General features: G+C 41.0%; 1 protein-coding gene across 1 annotated transcript in view; it reads left to right on the top strand.

The window, feature by feature from the left end:
* The window catches only part of TENM2 (teneurin transmembrane protein 2), a 1,128,689-nt gene that overhangs the window by 830,437 nt on the left and 273,362 nt on the right, over positions 1-24,890 (top strand). Inside the window, exon 6 of the mRNA XM_075010154.1 lies at positions 6,294-6,528. Coding sequence (XP_074866255.1) covers positions 6,294-6,528 — 235 coding nt within the window. The remainder of the gene's footprint in view (positions 1-6,293; positions 6,529-24,890) is intronic.

Genomic DNA, 24,890 nt, shown 5'->3' with positions numbered 1-24,890 from the left:
CTTGTGCTTGTCATTTCATCTTTCCTGCCTCAGAATACTGTGACAATAAAGGAGAAAGCACATTACATGTTTTTTAAAGCTGTAAGAAATGAGAACTCATGATATCTCTGGGTGTCAATCAGACAGATCCTTTATTATACCGTGTGTTAATAACGTTTTCAGAGCATGCAGATTCTCACATTGTATTTAAACTTCAGCCTGGTGTCAAATAGCATGATAAATTGAAAAAAAATAGGGTTAACTAGAACTATAAAATATGGATTGAATCTACATGGCTAGCTAGGAACGTGTACAAGACAATTAATGCTTATGCTTCATAAGCGGGTCAAAAGGATCATTGGTCTGGAGTGATAATGTATTGCATAATCAGCTGCGTTGGTGTCTTCCAATGAGGAATCCAGAGTTAATTAAGAATACTGAGTTAGATGTTTTGGTATGGCAGTTCCTTTCTTTAGAGAAGCATTATGGTAAAGCGGCCTGAGCACAGATGTCAAAGTTCCTGAATTCTGATCTTGGCTGACATGAATTTGCTGTGTGATTTTTAGTCATGTCACTGAAACTCTCTGCATCAGTTTTATTATCTTATTGTGCATTCAATATGAAATACTGGCAAGAAAACATGTATTTATTCAGTTGAAGGCACCACCACTGTATAAGGGGATTGTTTAAAGAGTCCTGGAAGAGAATTATTTGTCTGCAAGGTGTTTTCTTCTTGACTCGCTCACACTCCTGTATAATCGTAGGAGCAGAGAGCAATGGAACATGAGTAAAATGCAACTCATGTGGCTTTTCAGGGGCTTGGTTGGTATGAAAGTTTGATCCGGAAAAAAAGACTGCTCTGCAATTTGGCTGTGTTCAGTGATATTTCTCCTGATCCTAGCAGGATTTTAAGTAGAGCTTTGAGATGGCAGATTAAGTTGCCTAGCTCTCAAATCCCTGTGCTGCATGGTTGTTAGCAAATTTATACAGTTCATGGGCTGGTGTGTCTCAGTACTTGAAAATCAGATTTGATAAATGTCAGAGAAGGAGCAGGTGGGGGTGTCACGTTATATGACATACAGGCAAAAGGTGGTGTTTGGAACTCAGTTGTGTATGTTGATGAAAACATGTATAGCATTACCATTGTAGCTATTATTAGAGGGGTAGCCAAGTTAGTCTGTATCCGCAAAAGCAATAAGAGGTCCTGTGGCACCTTATAGACTAACAGATTTTTTGGAGCATAAGCTTTTGTGGGCAAAGACCCACTTCATCAGATGCATTGGAGTGGAGATTCCAGACCTGCCTCCAGTGCATCTGATGAAGTGGGGCTTTGCCCACAAAAACTTATGCTCCGAAAAATCTGTTAGTCTATAAGGTGCCATTGTAACTATATCATCTTGTGAAATCCAGTAGCAAGCTTATAGTCACCAGGCCTCATTGGCCACTACTGCAGTAGAGCTGTCACAATTATACTATGAGAGAGCTGTTTCTCCGAGGAAATACTGCACTGTCTTTGCCCACCACTAAGCAGTTCTCCCCACATTCATGATTTGTGTGCTGTTGGAATGGCCATTTTCTCAACAAATTATGGCTAGGAAGCCTCCTGTGCCCTCCCTATGCATAGAGGCTTGTGGTAAGCAGCTGCTGCTGCTGCTGCAGTGATTGTGAGCTGTGCAGGTGTTCTGGTTTGAAGATGGATCTATATTTTAACCCAGCCACATAAATAGTCCTGGTTCCTACTTGTGTTATCTGATACGGAAATAAAGTTATTCCTAAATTTCCTCTTTGAGGGTCTGTTCCAAACCCAAGGAAGTCAGTTGGAAGGCTCCCAAGTGACTGGAGTCAGAGCTTCTATGTTCTTTAGAACACAAGTAAGAATGGGGTGCTACTGGTCATAAATTGGAATGGAAACTCACCTATGCCCCTCAGTCTCTGAAGGCGAAGTTGTAGATAGACTGTGTACTGAATCTTGGATGTCAGCCATGTTTCTTGAAAGATCGCTGCCCCACTTAATTTTTTTTTCTGAAGTGTTCAACAATCATGACAGCTACTACAGTGTGTGAGAACTGTTTGTCCCATAAGGTGGATTCAGGGTAGCCAACAGCCTCTGCACGCCCCAGAGCAAAGTATGTATCGGGGGGTGTCTGGCTCCACACTCCCAGAAGGGGCATGGCTTTGGGAGGAAGGGGTGGGCCCAAAGTAGCTAACACTCCATGCTGCCCAGAGTACAGCTCACAAATCCCCAGACAAGCCCCTGGAGCACATGCTAGAGCACTTCAGTGGTGATTTAAAGGGACCAGGGCTACAGCTGCTGGTGCTGCCATAGTAACAGCAGTAGTGGCAGGGAGTTCCAGGCCCCAGGGTAATTGCCCCCTTTCCTCCAACTTCCAGCTGTCCCCCTCAGGAGATCTGGGTGAATACTAGTCCACCCCTGAAACTCAGGTCAAAAGATTTGTGCATGTGCGGGTCTCAAGGTTTTCTGTTATTTAAAACAACCCTTTTCCTCCTACCCTCAAAATACCTAAAACCAAATAATGCATGACCCTGTGATTGATGTAATATTTGAGGAAGGCTATAATTCCCACCTCTCTTCTTTAGCAAAATAAATAAATATAATTGTAGCTGCTGTGTTTTATAACAAAAACCTTTAACTACTACACAAAGTTATCTGTGTCCCATCAAGTAATTTATCATCTTTAGACTTTCAACTTCTGAGGCAATAGCAAGAAACTACTGCATAGTGTATAGTGAAAGATACAATGCACCAGTCTTTCAAGCTGCTGATCCTTGATCACATGAAGAGTGATAACGCTCCTTGTAGTTCCAAGAATAAGAAAGTCACAGCTGTTGTTGCTCTGGTTACTCCTACAGGTTTATCCTCTCTAATTTGGAACTCTCTCACCTGGCAACATATGTAATCTGGCATGATTTTTGTTAGCTGGATGACCACCTATGGGTGTGGCCCAGTTTCCCATGGAGCCATAAAGTTTGTTCTCAGCTACCAGTCCTGGCTCTCAGTACTCTTTGTTGTTGTTCAGATGTAATTTACCCCTAAATGCCTTCTAAGAGCCCAGTAAGCAGTCAAAGTGTTGGTAATATTCTAGACAATATTGACCTCCTGGGGTCCAGCAAATTCTTTCATTCGGCACCTGTCAGTTTCCAAGGGTGCTGGACTAAAGAGAGTCAACCTGTAGTTTCAGCCAAGGTGCCTATAAAGTAAAAGTGGAACCTTTTGTTTCCAGATACAGATTACAAATTTCTATAAAGCTTTGGGTGTTCAGAACCCTGGGTCCAATTTGGGTCCAGCTCTGTGAAAATGCAGTTTGCTTTTTCCAAGATATTTAATGAGGATAAATACACATTTAATTGAGTTACCTACTTGTGTTATAGTGCTTTTGATTGATATAAATATTTTGAGACTTAACAGCTGCTGTATGTAATTAACTCCTTTGTGTAGCTCTAAACAGTGTATATAGTTTTGTATTTAAATAATGTACTTGATATAAAGTAAATGTATTCTTGAGGACTTCAACTCAAAATGTTGTCCTCTTAATCCTGCAGAATTGTAGAAATGTTTTTTATTAGTATTGATGTATTAACTTTAAAACTGACCAATATTTTTGAAACCAGCTTCTAATATTGTGGCTGAAAATTTGCAAGGGTCATACAGATCTGTTTCAGCTGACAAGACTGTATGTCTCAAAAGTGAACTTTACATAGTTTTATCTTTTCCATGTTTATCCTCCCTGCCACACACAGCTAAAGCAACTAGAGATTTAGATTGCTTAGTGATTAAGTCTGTACCTCGTCAGAAAAGCAGTCAAGTATTTCAGTGAAGTCAGTGAGACCAGATCACATACTTAAAGCTAAAGGTATATTTAAGTTTTCTTCTGCCTTGAGGTAGAATTCAATGTATGCGTAAGAGCTTTCATGAGTCTGAGCCGTTATTAATATACCATGTAATAATATATTTAAAATATACTTATTTAAAATTATCACACATGAAAAATAAGGTATTAATTTTGTTTCCTTTTATAGGTGTGAACTAAATCTACAGCGTTATGAGATATTGTTGAGACAGTACATAAATTAGTATACGAAAAGGAGGATCCCTCAGAAAATAGGTTGATTGCAGAACTCATGAAACACTGAGTTTCCTTAAGTAACTTTTAATACAGAAAACTTCACGTTTGCATTTTATTTGTCATAAAAATCCGTTCCCTGAAATCCAAATTAGCATGTTGTGTTCAGAGCGAAAATTCAGACTTTGGGAAAATAGCTCCACTGAGCTCATCTGTACATGGATATTATCCAAACATATTGTCTTCCTGCTAACTCTGATTGTGTCCCCGTTCCGGGAAGTGTACAAGGACCTAGAGCACAGTACGTAGATTATCTCATGTATAATTGTATGATAGTTTAAACCACATCCTGCAGCCTAATAAGGTACAGAAGCATCATTTTGAAAATATGTAGGGCAGAATTAATGGAGCAGACAGCGCATGTGATGAACTGCAAGGTCTGGGATAAACCTTTCCATGGTGATAGACATTGTTAGGACAGAAATGATAAGATAGGCTATTGAAACATTCTCTTTTCTTAAGAGACTGTATCCATAGTCTTGTAGTACCATGTGAAGTATAAGGTTTCTTTTTATTCTTTTCTTAGGCAAGGCAACTTTTTGCTGACACAAGAAGTCACAACCAAACCAATTCATTTGTGTCTGTCTCATCTGACCATTACCGTAATTTCTAAAATCAACATTTATCTGCAGCAGACAATATTCCCCTCTCCTTCCCTAATTTTGCCATCTTCAGTGAGTCAGCTCTTTCTTTTTTTTCTGATGTGTGGCAGTACAGTAACAGCACCCCCTCCCCCAGCCCACCTCCCAAAAAAACCCTCTCTTTTGGGGACAAGGCAGTGTGCTTGGGGAATCCAGTCAGAAGAGGTCACTTGGCACTCTAGAACAGATTGCCCTCTGCAAGGTGAGAAGGAAATAGGGAAGAAGGAAGATGCTACCACTGTCACCTTTGGGTTGCCTACTGCCATGAGTGCTGGTAGATATTTAAGCACACACAGATCCTAAACTTCAGGGTTCTGGTTATCCCCTGTACAAGGCGATCACAGAGCGAAGGGCTCCTTAAACTCTTTCTGCCTTGCACAGCTGCACAACTTCAGTCAGTTTCTTTCCTTGAATAAGTAGTGTGTTCTGGTCATTATTTTCAAACTTAAGTGCCTAAAATGAAGCTCTCACATCCACATTTAGGCTTCTGCCTATGAGAGCTGATTTTCAGAGATGATTAACATCCTATGAACAGGTGATGAGAACCTCTAGAAAACAAGTCACTTGCTTTGGAGTTTAACCTTAGGCACAGAGGTATGAAAATGTTGAACTTATTTAATTTACATTTAATTGTTAATAGTACATTTGCCATTCTTCATTGTTCCGTGTGAAAATAGATCAATCTGGCTGTAAATGTTTTCACCAGTGATGTAATTGTTTGAGTCATTAAAATATGCAATGTGCTTCATAGTATCTAAAAACAAACATACATCAGTACAATTATAATTTTGCTACTTAAGTTTTTCTAATTTTTGTTCACTAGAAAACTACAAATTAATGTAATGATGAAGACATACAGTTAATCCATTAGTGCATTAACTTATATTTTTCATCTCCTTCATTAATTTTATTAAAATTTTAAAATTGGCAGAACAAGTGGAACTTCATTAAGTAAGAGTGTTTACCATTACGTGCTTATGATTAGAGAAGTGATTGGCTTGGCTATTGTTGTACTGTGTATTTTTTATTGTATTTCTGTACTTACTGACTAAAACGAGTTTGTATTCCCATTATCGTGGCAAAGTCAGCTCAATCCCCTCCTCCTGCTATGCATCTTTAATGACATTGTTAGCCACAGTCCAGTGAGAGAAGCAGAGCTGCACCATAATTTTCAGATTTCACATAGAGTTTGTAGTACTGCCAGTTAGAAAAATCAGGCCAAAACCTGATTCCATTGACATAGGTGAAGGATTTGGTCCATCTTTTTCTTTAAGTGTATATATTTGAGCCTTATCTCTTCTTCTTGCATTGGTGTAAAACCAGGATAAGTGAAAGGAGAATCAGGCGCCTACCCTGGGGGGTTTAACAGAGGTCAAGTACGGAACCTCCCGGCAGCATTTCATCATCATTTATTTAACAGCAATTGTGCTGTATGGGTAAATTTTCAAAAGCCTGAGGCTATGGGGCAAAAAAAAAAATCTGCCATCAACAGATGCTGATGATTATTTCTCTTTTTTATTTTTTTCCACAGGCCCTTCAAATCACCACAGCCAGTCAACACTGAGGCCACCTCTGCCACCCCCTCACAATCATACACTGTCTCATCACCACTCCTCCGCCAACTCCCTCAATAGAAACTCGCTCACAAATCGGCGGAACCAGATTCACGCACCAACTCCTGCACCCAATGACTTAGCCACCACTCCTGAATCTGTGCAACTTCAAGACAGCTGGGTGCTCAATAGCAATGTGCCCTTGGAGACCAGGTAGGTCACAAGGAATGGTCTTCTGTAGGACTGCATTAAAAATACACCATATAGTTTGAATTATCTGAATGTCATGGGGACATTTACTAAGCCTGTGTATATGAGATTTTGTATGATTGAGGGACTTCACAGTGTAGCTAATCATTGGAGTGCATGTTTCAGATAGCAGGGGTTTTGGGTTAATTGAAACTTGGAAGCTAAAGACTGCCTTATACAGACAGTACTGCAATGTTATATAAGCATTTATCAAATCAACTATGTTGGAGAAGGACGGCTAAGAAAGTGCATATGAATTTGGTTTTAGAAAAGATATAGTTTATTGACTTTATCTCAGTTCATCTTTTACCTAACACCATAGAAATACATATTTAGTTTAGAATACTGCTTATTCAGTTGGCATTAATAAATGGACAGTTAGACATCTCTTTGTTCATGTCTCTTGTTTTAATACTTGTTTATTCATTCAGATAGCTATTGTGTACCCAACTAATAGAATTAGCATAACATATTTTTACTCCAAAGCTCAGGGGGAGCTTACTTATAAGGGTATATTGACTATCACTAATAAATTATGCATTTGGCCTATCCTGAAGTAATAAATGAAGACTCATTTGAAATTAAGCGTTTTGGGAGACCTTGAGAAACAATCTCTGAGTCAAGATTGACAGAAGTATAATTTTAATTTATATTTCATCCAACATGCAGACTCACTTTAATCCCTCCCGTACACACAGCAGCTTGATGCCTGTGGGGCACACTGTTATGTAGAAGAAGAAGAAGAAGAAGAAAACTGCAGCGCTTACGATTGCCAAAATAAATCAATACAAAAAGAAGTTTTCAGACATACTGCATTTCTAAACATTGTTTCATTGTCATTTTTGTTCCTCTATTCATTGTAATTCTAATTTAGCCTTTAAATATCAGGAAAGACATGGCAAAGCCAGTCTCCTGGAAATGAGAACAAGAAAGCATAGTGATGCATTGGCACCCGCCCACAGCTCTTTCTGCCCACTCTGATCTTTTGAGTGGGCAGGCTGGTTATTGAAACATACAGATCTTATCTGGGGGCATCATAGAGAATGCATCTTGTATCTGCAGTGGCTGGGTACCCACAAGAATAGATTAGGAAGCTATTGTACTTTATATATTGCAGTGAAGGTAATTGTGGTGGTCCCTCGCTTTCAACTGGGGAGAGGGACCACTCCACCTCACTATGCTGTATCTATACTACAGAGTTCTGTCGACAGAAGTCACTGTTGACAGATATTTCCCAACAGAGTCTCTATCTATGGAACACGTCCATGCCTAATAGGGGTTTCCCCTATTGATGCCCTCGGTCGACAGAAAGTGGCCAGAGTGCCCAGCCCTCTGATGACCAAACAGACAACTGGAAGCTCTGCAAACAGGGCTGCCTGGTGAACCGGAAGCCCTCTCTGATGACAGGCAGCCCACCAGAGCATCTACATTATTTTTCTGTTGATGGAATCTGTCTACAGAGGCGCTATGCCTCAAACTTTCAAGACAGAACTCTGCCAGAAAAAAGGTTGCATTCTGTCAACAGATTCTATACAGAATGCATTTGTAGTGTGGACACTCCCTAATTTTGTCGACAGAAGTCCTCTTCTGTTGACAAAACTTGTACGGTAGGCACAGCTTATTGGTGGTTAGTAATTAGTCTATGGTGAAGCTCTGTCATTCTGAAGCGGGGGAGGGATGAAGGGACAAAAGCACATGTAATCTTTAGCCAACAGCCTCCAGCCTGGGGCAAACAGCAACAAATTAGAGCAGTTGATCAATCACTGTTAGCTCACATGATTAACTCAAATTAATTATGGTTAAAAAATTAATCGTAATTAATGCCAGTTTTAGTTGCACTGTGAAACAATAGAATACCAATTGGCATTTAGGAAATATTGTGGATGTTTTTCTACATTTTAAAATATTGATTTTTGTTACAATACGGAATACAAAGCACATGCTTCTCAGTTGGTGGTTGTTGATTACAACTATTTGCACTGTAAAACTGGTAAAAGAGAGAGTATTTTTCAATTAAACTCATACAAGTACTATAGTGTACATTCAGGATAAAAGATAGCAATTTACAGATATAGATTTTTTGTTTCACAACTGCATTCCAAAACAAACAATGTAAACTTTTGAGCCTACAAATCTGCTCAGTCCTACTTCTTGCTCAGTCAGTCACTTAGGTATATAATTTTATTTATATTTGTGAGAGATAATGCTGTCCACTTCTTGTTTATAACATCACCTGGAAGTGAGAACAGGTGTTTGAATGACACTTCGTAGCCATTATTGCAAGGTATTTACATGCCAGATAGGCTAAACATTGATATGCCTTTTCATGCTTCAGTCACCATTCCAAAGGATGTTTCCATGCTGACGACGCTTGTTAAAAATAATGCATTAATTAAATTTATGACTGAATGCCTTCAGGGAAGAAAGTATGTGTCGATGTTTTGCCCACATTGTCATATATTTCATGTTATAGCAGTCTTAGAACACTTTCACTGCAGATTTGATGAAATGTAAAGAGGGTACCAAAGTAAGATTTCTAAAGATAGCTATATCACTTGACCCAAGGTTTAAGAATTGGAAGTGCCATCCAAAATCCAAAAGGGATGAAATGTGTAGCATGTTTTCAGAAATCTTAAAAGTGCAACACTCTGATGTGGAAACAACAGAGCTGTGCCACCAAAAAGGAAAATCAACTTTCTGACTCAGAGGAGGAAAATAAATAATGCATTAGTCTGCAGTGCTCTGAATGATTATCTGGCAGATCCCATCATCAGCATGGATGCATGTCCTCTGAAATGGTGGTGAAGCCTGAAGGGGCACACAAATCTTTAGCACATATGACATGTAAATACCTTGCAAAGCTGGCTATAGCAGTGCCATCTGAACACCTATTTGCACTTTCAGATGAAATGTGTACACAAAGCGGGCAGCAGTATCTCCTGAAAATGGAAGCAGACTTTTTTGTCTGAACAGCTGGCTGTTCAAGAAGTAGGACTGAGTGGACTTTCCGGGCTCTAAAGTTTTATATTTTTATATATTTGAGTGCTATTACTTTTTATGCATGATTCTATATTTGTGAGTTCAATCTTCATAGTAAAGACATTGCCTTGCAGTGCTTGTATTAGGTGTGTTAAAATATTGTTTATTTTGTGTTTATGGTGCAAATATTAGTGATAAAAATAAATTGATCACTCTACACTTTGCATTCTGTGTTGCAACTGAAATAAAGATAATTGAAAATGTATAAAATATCCAAAAATATTTAAATAAATGGTTTTCTATTATTGACTGCCTTATTTTAATTGCTTGACAGCCCTGTAATTAAGACTATATTGTCAGTCTAAAAGAGATCTCTGGCCTTATGTGTGGGGTACAGCCCAAGGAGTCTTTAGTGAAGAGTCTTCTGGTAGGGCAGACAGCAAGCAGTCTATGGCCCTCCTCCGTACTATGATGGACAACAGTCTTTATCCCTGCCTGTGGCAGAGCAAAAGCAGGCCGTCTCACCTAAGGTGATTAGGTTGTTGCAACACCAGGAGTAAGCTTGGCAGTAGGAGGACCAGGGCTTCCCTACTGTAGTGAGTCCCAGCTCTGGACCCTAACAGGGCTGGGGAACCCTACCACTTGGTCATTGGGGATTCTGCCACAAGTTGTTGACTCAATATCTGTTAGCAAAAACTGGACTACAGTCTGGTTCCCCAAACCACTTTCCACCACAACCTGGATGTAGCAGGACCTCCATTGTCTGAACGTCATCTCTCCCCTCTGGCCACTCAGTAATGAGCTGCAGTCATAGCTCCTTAAGGTATTCATCTGCCTCCTCCAACTACATGGTGCAGCTCCGCTCGGAGCTCAACTGATCAAGGAATTAGTGGAAAATCAAGGAAGAAGAAATGGGATTCCTGTTCTGTGCCACAACCACTAAACCATATTTGTTGTCTAAGGGCTTGTCTATACTAAGTCAAAAATCAATCCGATCAGGGTTGACCTTCTGGAGTGCAATTTTGCATGTCTGGTGAAGACATGGCAAAATCAGTCTTTCCGGGGTTGGAAGTTGACATGAGAGTAGGGAGGCTAAGCTTTCATAGGAAAATAAGTTGATTCCAGTACATTGATTCTAGCTATGCAAATGTCATAGCTAGAAATGCACATCTGATACTGACTTATTCCCGAGTACAGACTTAGCCTAAGGAACACCATCTTGCAACCTGAGCATAGTTGATCCTCATGCATCTTTTATGTCTACTCACCTTTGGTGTATGAGGTGTCCACACCTCTTAGATGTAAGAGAGGGTCAACAGAGAAAGAAAGTTGGAATATATTTACTGGTATAGAAATGGTTTTGATTGACAGCTGTATGATATATAGATTGCATTTGTTTGCTAAGGACTCTTACAGAATTGACAAGAGAAAATGTCACAGAACTAGTCATCAGCTTTCTTTTCCAGTTGCATGTCTAGTAGCCCAGGCCAGTTTCAATCTAGATGATAAATCCTTGAATTTTCTATTTTGATAAAATCTCCAACAATATACAAATTCACCTTAAAACAAAGATTGGTTTGCTAAGACCAATATTCTTAGCTGATACAGGATATTCAGCTGTGTTCCCTGTAAACTGTGTGCTTGTGCAGCTGTTCAGGAGAGATTCAAATGTCACCCAACTGACTAACAGAGCTACCACAATTAGTTTTTTTGTTCCTACTGGTGATGCACATTTGCACGTGCTTTGGTGCACATAAAAATGTATTCCACACAGATGGGAAATATTAGAGGGAACAGTGATATTTGGGGGCTTAAGGACTAAAGTAATTGATACACTGGCTTTTAACAATAAAACACAAAGACCGTACAAACCATCCTCACTGTGCTGTGAGCAAAGATTAATTAAAGCTGTTCCATGACTGATTTTTCTTACTATCTAAGATTAAACAGCTGACAGGTCTTGATGATAAACTCCACCATAATATTAACCCAGGAAAGGGGATTTTTTTTCCTTGTGTGATTTCTAGTAAGTTTTACTAAAATTGATACCTGCAGAACCAAATAATCTGTTACTTTCAAAATTAGTCTGTAATTCTTACCCATGTTGCAAAACTTAATGTGGTCTCTAAATTCTTATTAGAGACAATGCAGAACTGAATGAGACTTTCACATTGCCCTCCCTGGTCTGTCTTTATTTATAGCTTTACCTTGCTGCATTGCACTGATCCCAACGAGCCACTGGCTCTTCACGTTGCAATGCACTTTAATTTTGCAGTTTTCTTAGTCTTCCTTGAAATTTGTCATCTTATTAATCTCCATATTGGAGCTGCTCAACAGTCACTCACCGCTCACGCTGTATGCTATGTATTTGATAGGAAAGTTTTACAACTCTTACTTTTTTAGCTTTTCAGTTATCTTAGGTAAATTCTGTTTCACGGCAAAACGCACATTACCAATCACGTTTCTGGCGATGAAAGAGACAATGAAGTGAATTGTAACATACCTCTTTAACAAGAAAACTCTGTTATAGCTGCAAAATTCGCATGTCAATTTAAATTACAAACACCACCTTGTCTGAGTATGGAAGGTACAATAATGCTATAAATCTGAAGGGATGCTGTAGCTGAGTGTTGCAATGTAAATCTGGGGTAGTTTTTGCTCCAGACAAGACAGGTCTCCTGTCTCCTATGCTTTGGCCTTTGGAAACCCTCTCCACTCCCTCCTCTGGTCTGCTTGCAGGTGTAGCACATAATTTTTTTTTAAATGATAGTCTTCACTGTTTGGCTTTTATTTCGGTGCTGTGATTTTTGTTCTTGTTTTATGAGAGTACTTTGGGATGAAGGTGAGTTATTTTATTTATTTTAGTACATCCAGTGTGATTAGGTTGTATTATGAATAAATAGGATTCATGTCACCTTAGTTTTTCTTAATCAGAGCTCTTTAACATATACTTAGGTTTTAAATTTACCCTGAGCGAATCACACGCATTATCATTTAAGTAAAATTGATGTTCCCTCCCCTCATACTTTTCTCTATTGCAGCTATTGTGTGCACCTTGGTCTTAAGAGGAGATAAGTCAAATTTCAGGCCAGAATAAGTGGTTACATCTTCTTTCAAGTAGCAGAGATGTCTAATGGAAGAACTTATATAGCCTTAATTATAACTTTAGGAGTGCACCAATAGGGCACATCGAGATTCTGCCTCTAAGTTTCATTCCTAGCCTATGCCTACACTAGAGGGTTTTGTTGACAAAACTGGCCCTTTGTCCTCAAAACCCAGGGAACATCCAGCTTCCCAACACATTCTCTCAATAGTAAATCAACAGAATGCAGTGCTTTTGTTGACAGTCTTATGCCTCTCCTGCACAAGGAAGAACACCTCTGTCAACAGAAAGCCAGTCTGGATGGTCCAGAGGCCCTCTACTAACAGACAGGGCTTCTGGGACACTGGGCAGACCTGTCTGCTGTGCTTCCGGTTAGCTGTTTTGTTGAGAGAGCGGCTGGTTAGTCCAGCCTCTCTCTGTCAGAGTGGATCGCTCTTTCAATCCGCTTGGCAGTCTGGCTGCAATCTGTCGACGGAAGTTTTGTAGGAAAATATCTTCTGGCAGAGACTTCTGTCAACAGATCGCTCTAGTGTAGTCATAGCTGCTTCACCTATAGGCTCAGAGTTGCAATTCAGTGCTCTTTATCTTTTATTATTTTCATGCAGTCAGTTTCAGATGGTCTTCTCCTTGTTTAAAAAAGTGCTGGGATTCCATCTTTTCCAGTCAAGGGGAGTTCATTTCTTGCTGCCCCAGTCAGAGCTTTTTATGAGATTGAATTATGAGAATGCTAACTTTGAACATTGACTTGATCTTCATCATTTTGATATGTCCAAAGAAGCAGTTTTAACTTTAAAGGTTGAGATGCTTTTGAAGGTTTCTGTATGAGAACACACAGTGAGGGCACTATCACTTTACAGTGAAAGTTTACATCATTCCCTGCATTGTAATAGTTGTCTTTGTTATGGAGACCTCACATGGGGCCATTTGCAGATGCCAGTCAAAGGCATAATGGCTCATAAATGAGGGTAACCCAAGAGCTATTATAGATTTTCTTTGAAAGGATGTTTGTCTGAGATTGCATGATGCCCTAATGCTAGGTCTTATGCTTGGTGTTATTTATATTGCGATGAAATAAGCCCACATCACTGTAATTAGCCATGCTTAGTTCAGAAAGAAAGGAAACATTTTAAATAGCAATAGAAATTAGACCCATTCTTCACCATTGCGAGAATATTTTTGACTGATTCCTTCCATTCTATGGGTAGAGTATTTTTTGTTAAGATTTTCTTTTCAGTTGGCTGTATAGTTGGGACTGTTGGAAGGGAGCTATCTCTAGGCTTCAGGGAACAATATCAGAGGGGTAGCCGTGTTAGCCTGTATCCACAAAAACAATGAGAGGTCCTGTGGCGCCTTGTAGACTAATAGATTTTTTGGAGCATAAGCTTTTGTAGGCAAAGACCCAGTTCATCGGGTGCATTGGCAATTTATCTGAGGAAGCGGGTCTTTGCCCATGAAAGCTTATGCTCTAAAAAATCTGTTAGTCTGTAAGATGTCACAGGTCTTCTCACTGCTTTTAGGGGACAATATGACAATGGCCAGCCAGTAGCTGGTCCTGGAAGTGTCCCTCCTGCCCGGACTCCTATGCCCCCACCGATGGGCAGCCCTGGATGAGGGAAAGGGTGAGGGCTCTGTGATGGGGACAGAAATGAGGAACTCAGAGTGCAGAGGCAGCCAGCTGGGGTGCAAGAGAGTGTTGGGATTTCAGCTGGGACAGCAGGCTCTGTGTTGGGGCTGTGGATGAGATATTTTGGGAGTAGGAGGGGACTGTATGCTAGAGGGTAGAACTGAGGTGTTTGGGAGGGAGCTCTGGGCTGAGTCATGGGGTTGGGGTGTGGGAGGAGGTACATGCTCTGGGCTGTGGGTTCCAGAGTGGGGACAGAAATGAGGTGTTCAAGGTGCGGGCTGAGGGTTCAGGCAGGGCAGGGGACAGGTTTGCTGGGGATGAGGGTGCTGATGTGGAGGCAATTGATGAGGGTTTTGGTATGAAGCCCAGGATGAGGGGTTTGGTGTGAAGGAGGATGCTCTATGCTGGGGCCGAGGGTTCACAGGGTGGGTGGGGGACTGGGCTGTGGCAGGAAGTTGAGGCATGTGGGGTAGGGACTGCAGTGTGGGGGTCTGAGCTCTGGGGCTGGGGTTGAGGTGATTAGGTTTGGAGGAGGGCACTCTGGGCTTTTGGGGTGGAGGGATTCAGATGGCACGAGGGGGGATCAGTGCTGGGGCAGGAGGTTGGCGCCTAGGATGAGAGGGGTGCAAGCTCTTGTCAATGCTAACCTCAAGAAGTTCTCAGAAGCAGCAGCATGTTCTCTGCTGGCTCCTATGCAATGGTGCAGTGAGGCAGTTTTACATGCTGCCCCATCTCTAGGGACCACCCCCACAGATCCCATTGGCCATAGTTACTGACCAATGTGAGTTGTGGGAGTGGCATTTGGAATGAGGGAACATGCACAGCACCCTACCTGCCACGGTACTTTATCCTACATGTTGGAGCCGCAAGTGAGACATGCCAGCTGCCTTCCAGGAGTTGTGCAACATGAAGGCTAGAAGGGAGCTTGCCAGCCAGCCCCGCTGAATGGCTCTGCCAAGACAGTCAGTAGCCCAGTCAGCACCGTCAGCTAGGGCTGCCAGGCTCCCTTTTCAACTGATGTTCCCGTTGAAAATTGGACACCTCACATCTCTTGTAGTCCTATCTAAATAAGTTAATACATTAATTAACAGATCACTGAAACATGCAAGAGAACCTGAAGATAGGGTGTGTTTAGCCCAAAAGATAATCTCCCATTGTTTATAGGCCTCTAGACCAACTACTTGGACAAAGAGCAGAAACATTTGAGAAGGATCAGTTTAGCAGACTACAGTAGTTCTAGATTAACCTAACAAACGTAGACTTTGATTAGCAGAGAAGGGAGCAAGTGACAAAACTGCCCCTTTAAGGCTGTGGTTATACAGGTGAGTTTTGCTGGCAAAGCTGTTTTGTTGACAAAACTGGTTGAACATCCATATGCACAGTGCTTTTTTGTCAACAATTTGTTGATAAAACTTGGCACTTTTGCCAGCAGTGTTGTGCCTCTCAGCCATGAGCCCTAACACTGCTGTCAACAAAAAAGGTGTGTGGGCGCTTTGGGGAGACTTCTCTCAACAGACAGGGCATCCAGAACAATGGGCAGAACTGGCTGCTGTGCTTTCATGTGCCTGTTTTGCTGAGAGCAGTCAGGCAGTCTAACCACTCTATTGACAGAGCAAAGCACCCTTCCAATTTTTGTGTATGGCCGCACTCTGTCAACGGAAGTTTTGTAGTCAAATCTCTTCCAACAGTGACTTCTGTCAACACAGCGCTGTAGTGGAACTGCAGCCAAAGAGAGAGGTTCCAAGTAATGACAGGGAGGTTCTAGCTGTTAGATGGCAGGACTTCTCTCATGCTTTGATTATCATTCTGGATTGTAAAGATCAGGACATGAAAAATCAATAGTAGAATCCGCTTTAGAGCAAGAGTCAAGCATGTTCCGGATTTCCTTGTTAAAATATTGTTTGGGTTTTTTTTTAATCCCTGATTCATTGGCCCCAATTTAAGCTATTATCCTTGCTATGTGTAAATGTGCTCTCTGGCTTCACTGGATAGCTCTGTTGTTGAGATTTTTTGTAATTCAAGGAAGAATTGGAGGTAAAGGGACATGAACAATCTTGCATGTCTGCCTACCATATATAGGATGTGTAGGGGCTTAATTTGTTAATGTGAAGAGCTTTGACAACTCCTAAATGAAAGGAGCGATTGAAGAACTGAAGGTTATTGTTATCAGCATTAATCCTGGAGTAATGTCTGTGGCCAGTTAGGAGTTTGTCACTGTGCTGCACACCAGAGCTACGTGGAACTCTGCAGCAGGTAAAACCAAATTCTCCACTACTAAAAGACAAGCTTCTGCAATGTGAGCTAAAGGAGAACTTCCTGTAGCTAGTGGAGGTATTGGATCTGTGGTGCAGAGTGGAGCAATTCTGATTCTGTCTAGTGCAAGAACTCATGCACATTACTGACCAGCTCACTGTGGCCTGTGCACTGCTGAAGTTACTCTGACTGATTTTTTTTATTATTATTTTAACAAGGACCTGAGTACTAAAGCACTTTGTTGCACACTGTGTAAATTCAGGGTTGTTGCAGATTTTACAAGCTGCAGTATGTGCCAATTGACATTTACCTTTCTTAGGGTAGGATCAAGCTGCAAAGTCTTTTTAATTAGATGAAGACACGTCCAGCTGTAGGCATAGCACTGGCGCTCTTGTGCAATGTTCATGGTCACCTCTCCCTTCCTGCACCCAATGCAGTTTTGCATTAGAACATGGACTTCATCCTCTGAAAAAACATTGCTGTTCATTAAACAATATGATGCTAATGCAGCCATTCTATTGTAGTGACATTTTCTCTTTCTCTACCTGCTTTAGTTACTTTTAACTGAAGCCTTTTGTACATCCCCTTTTATGTTCTGTTTAGTGCTGTGACAGAAGAAAGTGCCCTAAAGGCAGGCACCTGCCTTTCACTCTAACATACTACCTTCCTGTCAGGCAGCTTTCAATTACTGCGCTTCTGTGTGTCCAACTGTCTTTGTTAAGCGTTTCAAGATGGCAGTGACAAGCTATTCGGGTACTTAAGGCAACAGGCATGACAGTTTGCCTTAACACTTGCATTTTTTTAAAAGCTTTGCCTTAGGGGCCTAGGGAACCTAGCATTTAAGAAACCGTGAGCCTTTCGAGCATTGGTGTGCTGGGTTTAGATAATGCTTTGCTGGAAACTTGGTTGCTGCTGAGAGGCTTGTGACTCTGCTTGAGTGGATATTAAGTGTCAGAACAATATTTATGTGTTGATTCTAAATGATTGTTTCCTTGCCTAATGGCATTTTCTAGCCTACTAAACCATGCAGTTCCTTGCATATTGATTACGTGCAGCAGGGCAAGAAACATACTGAAAAATCATGTTCTCATAAGTTTTGTCCAGTACAGTTTATGTACAGAGGAGATAGTGGAGTGTGTGTGGATGTGCGTTTACACGTGGTGCCAGTCTGTATAGGAACTGCATGCTCAAACACAATTTATATCTAATACATACTATAGGTATATACTGAGGGAGCAGCTGCATTTAAAATAGCACTAAAATGCCTCCAACTGACATTTTAATGCTTGAGCTATTCTCTTTAACAAACTAGCTCTCCATAGAACAATTAGCTTCTAAGTAGAAGAAGGATTTTAGCTCTTTTTAAAATGTAAATGTATCTCATTATATACCTATAGTATGTGTCCTATATAAATTGGGTTCAGCATAATGCATCTGTGTGTCACTGATGCATATAAATATCTTTTGTATATATAGGTAAATAGTCACCTACTTGTTAAATTTTACTGAAGAAATATTTAAACATGCTCTAAAACACCTGTTTTTTTCTCAGTGTGAGTGGTTCCCACCTGTGACAGGGTGGCCTAGTTGGCTAGGCCCCCTTGCCGGGGCTTGGGGTGTGGGTCTTCAGCCCCACCCGAGAGTCTGTTGGATAAGTTTGGGGCATGGCCTCAATAATCTAGTTTCCCCTCTGGTGGAAGAGGGGGTTCCCTGGGAGGGGCTTTGCTCTCTTTATGTCTGGGGGAGGGTCCTAAGGTTCTGCCCTCCAGTGGCCAATTGGGTGGCAGCTCTGGCTTGGGCTCTGCTGCCTCAGAGCCAGCTCCTGCCCCTTGGCTGGTCAGCCCCAATCTGCGCTGGCTTCCCTCCCTTTATACTCCTCCAGGCCTGACACTGACGGCAGGAGAACCGGGGTGGGTCTGATTGGGCCAACAGGCCCTGTTTAACTCCTTCTGTGCCTGGCCTTGCTCTAAACTCTTACTCACCTATCTTTGTGTTCCTCTAACTTAATAACCACAGTCCCCACAAACTTCATAACTTCTCCTCTGACTGGCAAGAGGTGGTTTCTCCAAGAGAAATTCCTCTTCCTGCTACTTCTCCTCCCAAAATCCCCACCCTCCATGAACTTAAGCCCTTTTTCCCTCATCACCTTTTAGGTACCTCAAATTCCCCTCTCCCAACCATAATCCCATATATCAATTATGTCCACTTTCCATCCCTCACAAAGCCCTGTGCTCACTTGAACTGTCATCCAAACCTCCCAGCAGTCCTGTTCCCAAGACCCCACCCAGAGACACCATGTCCTTCCACATGGAGGCTATGTCTACATTACAGTGATCTTTCAAAAGAGCACATCCACACACAAAAAAAAAACGGATCAAAAGAGCAATCTGCTCTTTTGAAAGAGAGCATCCACACAGCCCGCACTCTTTTGAAAGAACAGGACGGAGGCTGAAAAATTGAGCACCACAAGGAACACTCTTTCAAACAAAACTCCCCTGGAGCATCTACATAGCTTTTTTCTGAAAGAATCTTTCAGAAATAGGTGCTCTTCCTCATTTGGGAGAGGAAGAGGGCCTCTGGAAGAAGTGCTGTGTTCTTTCGAAAGGAATTCAAAAGAGTGCATTTTGTGTGCGGACTCTCCATTTGTTCTGTTGGAAGTGGGCCTGATTTTCCCAAAGGGATTGCTAGTGTAGACACAGCCATAGTTACCAGGCTCCTCACATCCTCAGCCCTCACCATATTTCTCTGTTGTGTTCAGGTGTTAAAAGTTGAATGTGTTTAGTGAGTGGCAGATCACGGCAGGTCCAAGGAATATACAGAAAAGGTTTATGGGAACAATACAGACCATATGTGGGGCGTATTTAGAAGAATAAAGTCCTGCAGAGGTTCATGGAGAGGTACTGCTGTTGTGCTGGCAAGGAGGAGGAGCAGGCCTTGATGAAGCAGCAACAGCACAGCTCTTGACACTCAGCACAAAGCATATTTTTAAAAAGTTTCAATATCTAAACTTACCAAGCTGCTTTACAGGCACCACTGAATCGTAGACTTCCATAGGCAGCAACGATTTTCTGCTGTGTAGTTGCCTGCCAGCCCCCGTACATGACAACTGAAGCATGCTGTCCAATCTTCACTGATAAATGGGAAAAGTGAGAGTCAGTCAACCAGATCTCAGATCAATGGAAAGTTCAGAGATTGCCACCAACTGAAGTGAATAAAGAAGATTTTAAAATGTTCTTTAATGAGACCCAGCATGTCACAGTTCTCACTGTGTCCAAGTTCTTCAAGTGGCCACGCCTATGTGTATACCTCATGTGAGCACACGTGCACCATCCAGAATTTTTTTGCAAGTATTGTCCATTGGCATGCACACGCCCCATATCTCTCTTCCTAGCTCCAAGCTGAGGGCCTTAAGGAGCAGTCTGACTGGCAACTCTCCAGCTCCATCTTATTGCTTCATGATCTGACTCTTTTTGTTTTCCTTGCGTCCGTTCTTCCACATCATTTCTGTAAATATACTGTAAATAGTATAGTGCAATTGTTTACCCTTTCCTCCACCCCAGGGAATCCCCAGCACATACTGAGAAAGATGGGATTATGCCCAGGGTTTCAGATTTTAAAAACTGTGTTTTCTGCCCTTGCTCATTTTCTGTGAGTGATTAACATCAACACAGCCTGTGGTGCCTATGTGAGGCTCACATCTCAGCCAAGTGCAGCATCTGCTGCTCCCTTCTTCCCAGAATTTGTGAGGGTTGGGAACTGAGATGGAAGAAATACCTGATGAGGAAGGCAATGAGACCCTACTCAGATCTGGGCTGTGGACTATGCATGCAACAGCCTCTTCAGACAGGCAGCACCCCTCCAAGCATGAGTATAGGAATGGCAGCTAAGATTTCTGAGCCTAAAGAGAAGGTTTTCTGTGAGATTAAGGGACACCTTCACAGGTGTAGAAGATTACCCAAAAGACAGGCTCCAGGCTGCCCCCATTGGAATTGGAAGAGTGTACTCATGGGAGCACTAAAGACTTGAGTTGAAGTACATCCCTTTTTATCATCAATGTCCTCAAGGACCACCATGTAAAAGAGAGGGGATTTATAGGCCCAGGAGCAGAGCCCCTGGAGCATCTTACTCTAACCCTCAGCCAAAGAGTTTTATTTTGATTGTTGAGACTCATGTCACTTTACTGATGCCACATATTTTCCTTCCTCATATATTTGGAGACTGTTTTACCTAGTTTGCTGGAAACTAGAGGGCCCTGACTACCAATAAATTGGTAGTGGAAGTTATTCACAGCAAGTATCTGAATTTTTCACATATATGGAACTTTTTTTGTTCTCTGATGGCAGCTTAGATGAGAAAGAAGGGATTGAGGGGCAGTTAGCATTGTTTAAGAAAGTGAAAGGATTGATTTTTTTTATATGTATGTGCAATATGGAGATGTATTCCCATAACTTTCCCTACTCACTTCAGTTCCTGAATTACAGTATCTTTGCTTTTCTGCTCTTGGCTTGATCCAGAGCAGAGGATGCCAGCTTTGCAGAATTACATAATAGTTTTGTGATATGGACAAAAATCCATTATAGACTGGGCTGATGCTGTCAAACTCAATTCACTTGTTGCCCAAAGATAATTTTACTCAATTCTCTGTCCGTGGAAGGTAAATTAAATCTGCTGTGCCTTTTAACCCAATGTGCATTGTTTCCATAAAGGAATTTTAGTCTTGGTGCTAAGATCTGTGATGTTAATTAGGGTGGAAAATGTGCTCTTCTGTGTAGCACTAACCAGCTGCAGAGAACACTTAAGACAACTCATTATTGATTTATCTCTTTAATTACAATTTTACACTTTAAAACATGGATTCTGTTTAAAGTTAATTTGATAGGTAGTGAAAGGGGTGAATTCCTTTTCATTGTATGTTGTAGGCAGTCCTGGTGCAAGGCTTACCCAATCTTACTATGAATGCACTATAGGTAATCTTAAGAAATTATTGTGGTCTGCACTCATTCTTGGTCTACAGTCAACTGTTTGTCACATCCCACCCAGAGACTTTCTGACTATATTTAGAGACTGACTTAGGGCAAGTCAATTAATTTAGTTTGAAAGCTCCACCTGGATTCACAGGGAAGCTATGAATGTGAAAGGCCACTATATGTAACCATTAAGTTCCACCTTTCCCAATTTTCTTGTGGAGCTCTGTCAATGCTTCTCCATCTTGACCTGCTTTACCTCTGGTATTCTAGTCTTCATCTTCTTCTGCACAGAGTGCCAATTATGTAGAGTAGCATGGTGGTTATTTAACATATCTCTAGTTAAATGTTTTATTATAACTTTTGAAACCCTAATTACCGCAGTTTTATGTGGTACCATACCATTTACTGCCTGCCACTCTATAAAAAGTACTCTTTTAGAGACAATAAACTCTAAGCTTTCAAAAGAAATAGACGGGACCTGTAAAATGTGACAAAATCCAAAGCTTTATTCCATTTTTCAAAAGTTTCTTGTCTATTTTTACCTCCCCTCCAGGCACACATTTGGGAATAGCACGGTTTTGTGCCTTCATCATTTGCCTTTCATCAAGTTTCATTCTGCACATGTAATGTTAAAAGTCTCTATTAGGGATTAGGAGAATGTGTGTGTGTGTGCACGGGCATGTGGATGTATTCTCCAGGTGTAACATTCTATGTCTATAGTTTGAGTATAAGGTAAGTGAATCCCTCTTATACTTGTCTTTTTTTTTTCTCATACATGAAGCAGTATTGTGATTGGCACTTTCCAATGTTTATTCATTCTCTATCACTGTGACCAAAGTTCAACTATGTCTAAGATTACTTGAATAATGCATTACATTTAAACACACGCACACACATGCATGCACACACACACACATGCACGCACACACTACAGGTCACTCTGTTAATCCACGTCTACGTTACCCAGAAGATCGACCTGCTCAGGGTCAATCTTGCAGGGTTTGATTTTGTGCATCTGGTAGGGACATCTGAAATCAACCTATCGGGGTTAGCAGTCAACCCCTGTACTTTTCGCTATTATGAGGAGTAAGGGAGGTCGATGGGAGAAACTCTCTTATTGACCTTCCTCGGTGAGGATGGCCCAGTAAATCAATTTCAGGTAAGTCAGTTCTGTACAATTGCCATATCTAGAAGTGCATATCTGAAATCGGCTTATTTTCCTAGTGTACACCAAGCCTTAGATGAACAGCACTCAGAGGTCCTGGGTTAAAAAATGTGACATTTCAGATCAAGGCAGCAAAAGGACTACACTTTTGTGCCTCTTGACACTGCTGATATTCTCTCTGAAGGATTTTAAAAAAAAGAAGCTAACAGAAAAAACTTTAATAAAGCCCCTTGCACTTGAAACTGGAAAGGGATGGTGGTATAATGAGGATTTGGGGAAATTTGGGTGAGACTAATGAAAGAGGTTATGTAAGGTCAGCTTGTCACTTAGACAAAAGGAATAACAATGTCAGGAGCTGCTGTGTAACTCGAGCAGCCTTACTTCTTCCCCCTCCCACCAATGTTCATTTTAATTAATGAAAGATTGTCTTGTTATGACAGTAAAAAGCATCTGAAACCATTCCCAGTTATTTCCTGCAATCTTCTAAGTGGACTATAGTCTGAAAAATTTGTTTTTAATTTGAAAGGGTAGGATGCTCCAGGGCTGAAACCTTTTAATCGCAGCTTCTGCCCTGGGCACATTTTTATAGTCCACTTATAAAAATGTGGAAAATAATGATTTAGAATGTTCTAACACTTAACCAATCTCACCACTGAAGTATTAGCTATAAGCAATAAAGAATTGCCATGTCACTTGGCAGGAGGATTCATTAGAGGAAACTCTCCATTAAAAAAGTGGTTGGAATTATACTCATTCTTTAGTCATTGTTTTGCAAATAGCCCAAGATAGGACCTTTATCTCAGACATTTTCACTTTCTTTAAAAAAATACTTCTAATGTAGGGTTTTCTTCTAGGGAACATCTTAAGGATTTGTATTATGTAAATTAATACTAATATCAGGCGTGGTGGAATGCACATGTAGTCCCACCTACTTGGCCGGCAGAGGCTGGCAGATCACTCAGGGGTTCTGAGATGCAGCGTACTATGCTGATCAGGTGTCTGGTGCCACCTGTCCAGCAGGTGGCTGAAGGACTTACTAGAGCAGCAGGAATGACATGCTATAATCAACACTCTCCACATATGGGCTGATGGACCAAAGTGACTACTAGCGATGTGAATGGATTCACATCTTTCTTAAATCGAAAGATGAATTGTGTCCACTTCCATCAGGGCTATATTATGAATTTGAAGTTAAGTCCTGGTTATCCTTTGGGTTCTTTAAAAACTAAATGAGGAACAAGAATAGCTGATTCACTGTTCATCAAACTGTATAACTGTATGAGCAAGGCACATTTTCAAAGACCATCTGAAAATTCCAAAGTGTAATCTTAAATTGAGATGGTCAAAGTTGGCAGAGCCACAGCTGCACAGCTGCCTTTTGTTTTCTTATGATTATTTCCAATGTTCAGGCACTTTGTTATAAATTGAGCTCTATTTAGAAACACATACTTCCATGTTCTTATAAAAAATGTGTAACAATTATAGAATCATAGAAACCTAGAACTGGAAAGAACCTCAAGAAGTTGTCAAGTCCAGTCCCTTAGACACATTTCAGAACCAGGCGCCATCTAGACCATTCCTAACAAGGTGTTTATCTAATCTTAAATATTTCCAGTAATGGAGATTCCACATCCCTTATGCAAGTTATTCCAGTGCTTATATACCCTGACAGGGTTTTTTTTTTTTAATGTCCAACCTAAACCCTCACTGCTGCGATTTAAGCCTGTTGATTCTAGTCCTATCGTCAGAGGTTAAGGAGAATATTTTTCCCTTCTCCTTGTAACAACTTTTTAGGTGCTTGAAAGCTTTTATCATATCCCTTTTCAGTCTTCTCTTTACCAGAATAAACAATCACTTTTTTTTTCAATCTTCCCTCATAGATCATATTTTCTTAGGTAGACTATTAATCATTTTGTTGCTCTGCTCTGGACCTTCTCCAGTTTGTCCACATCTTTCCTGAAATATGGTACCTAGAACTGGAAACAGCACTTCAGTTGAGGTCTAATCAGCATAGAATGGAGGGGAGGAATCACTACTTATGTTTTGCTTACAACATTCCTGGTAACGCATCCCAGAATTATGTTTGCTTTTCTTTTTCTTTTTTCTCGGTTTTTTTTTTTGGATTCATATTTAGTTTGTGGTCCACTGTGTCCCCTAGATCACTTTCTGCAGTACTCATTTCTAGACATTAATTTCCCATTTTGTGTTTGTGAAACTGATTGTTTCTTCCTAAGT

Source organism: Carettochelys insculpta, chromosome 15, assembly GCF_033958435.1.
Source record: "Carettochelys insculpta isolate YL-2023 chromosome 15, ASM3395843v1, whole genome shotgun sequence".
Taxonomy (NCBI): Eukaryota; Metazoa; Chordata; order Testudines; family Carettochelyidae; genus Carettochelys; species Carettochelys insculpta.
The sequence above is the reverse complement of the archived record's forward strand: the minus strand, read 5'-3'. Positions and strand labels throughout refer to the sequence as shown.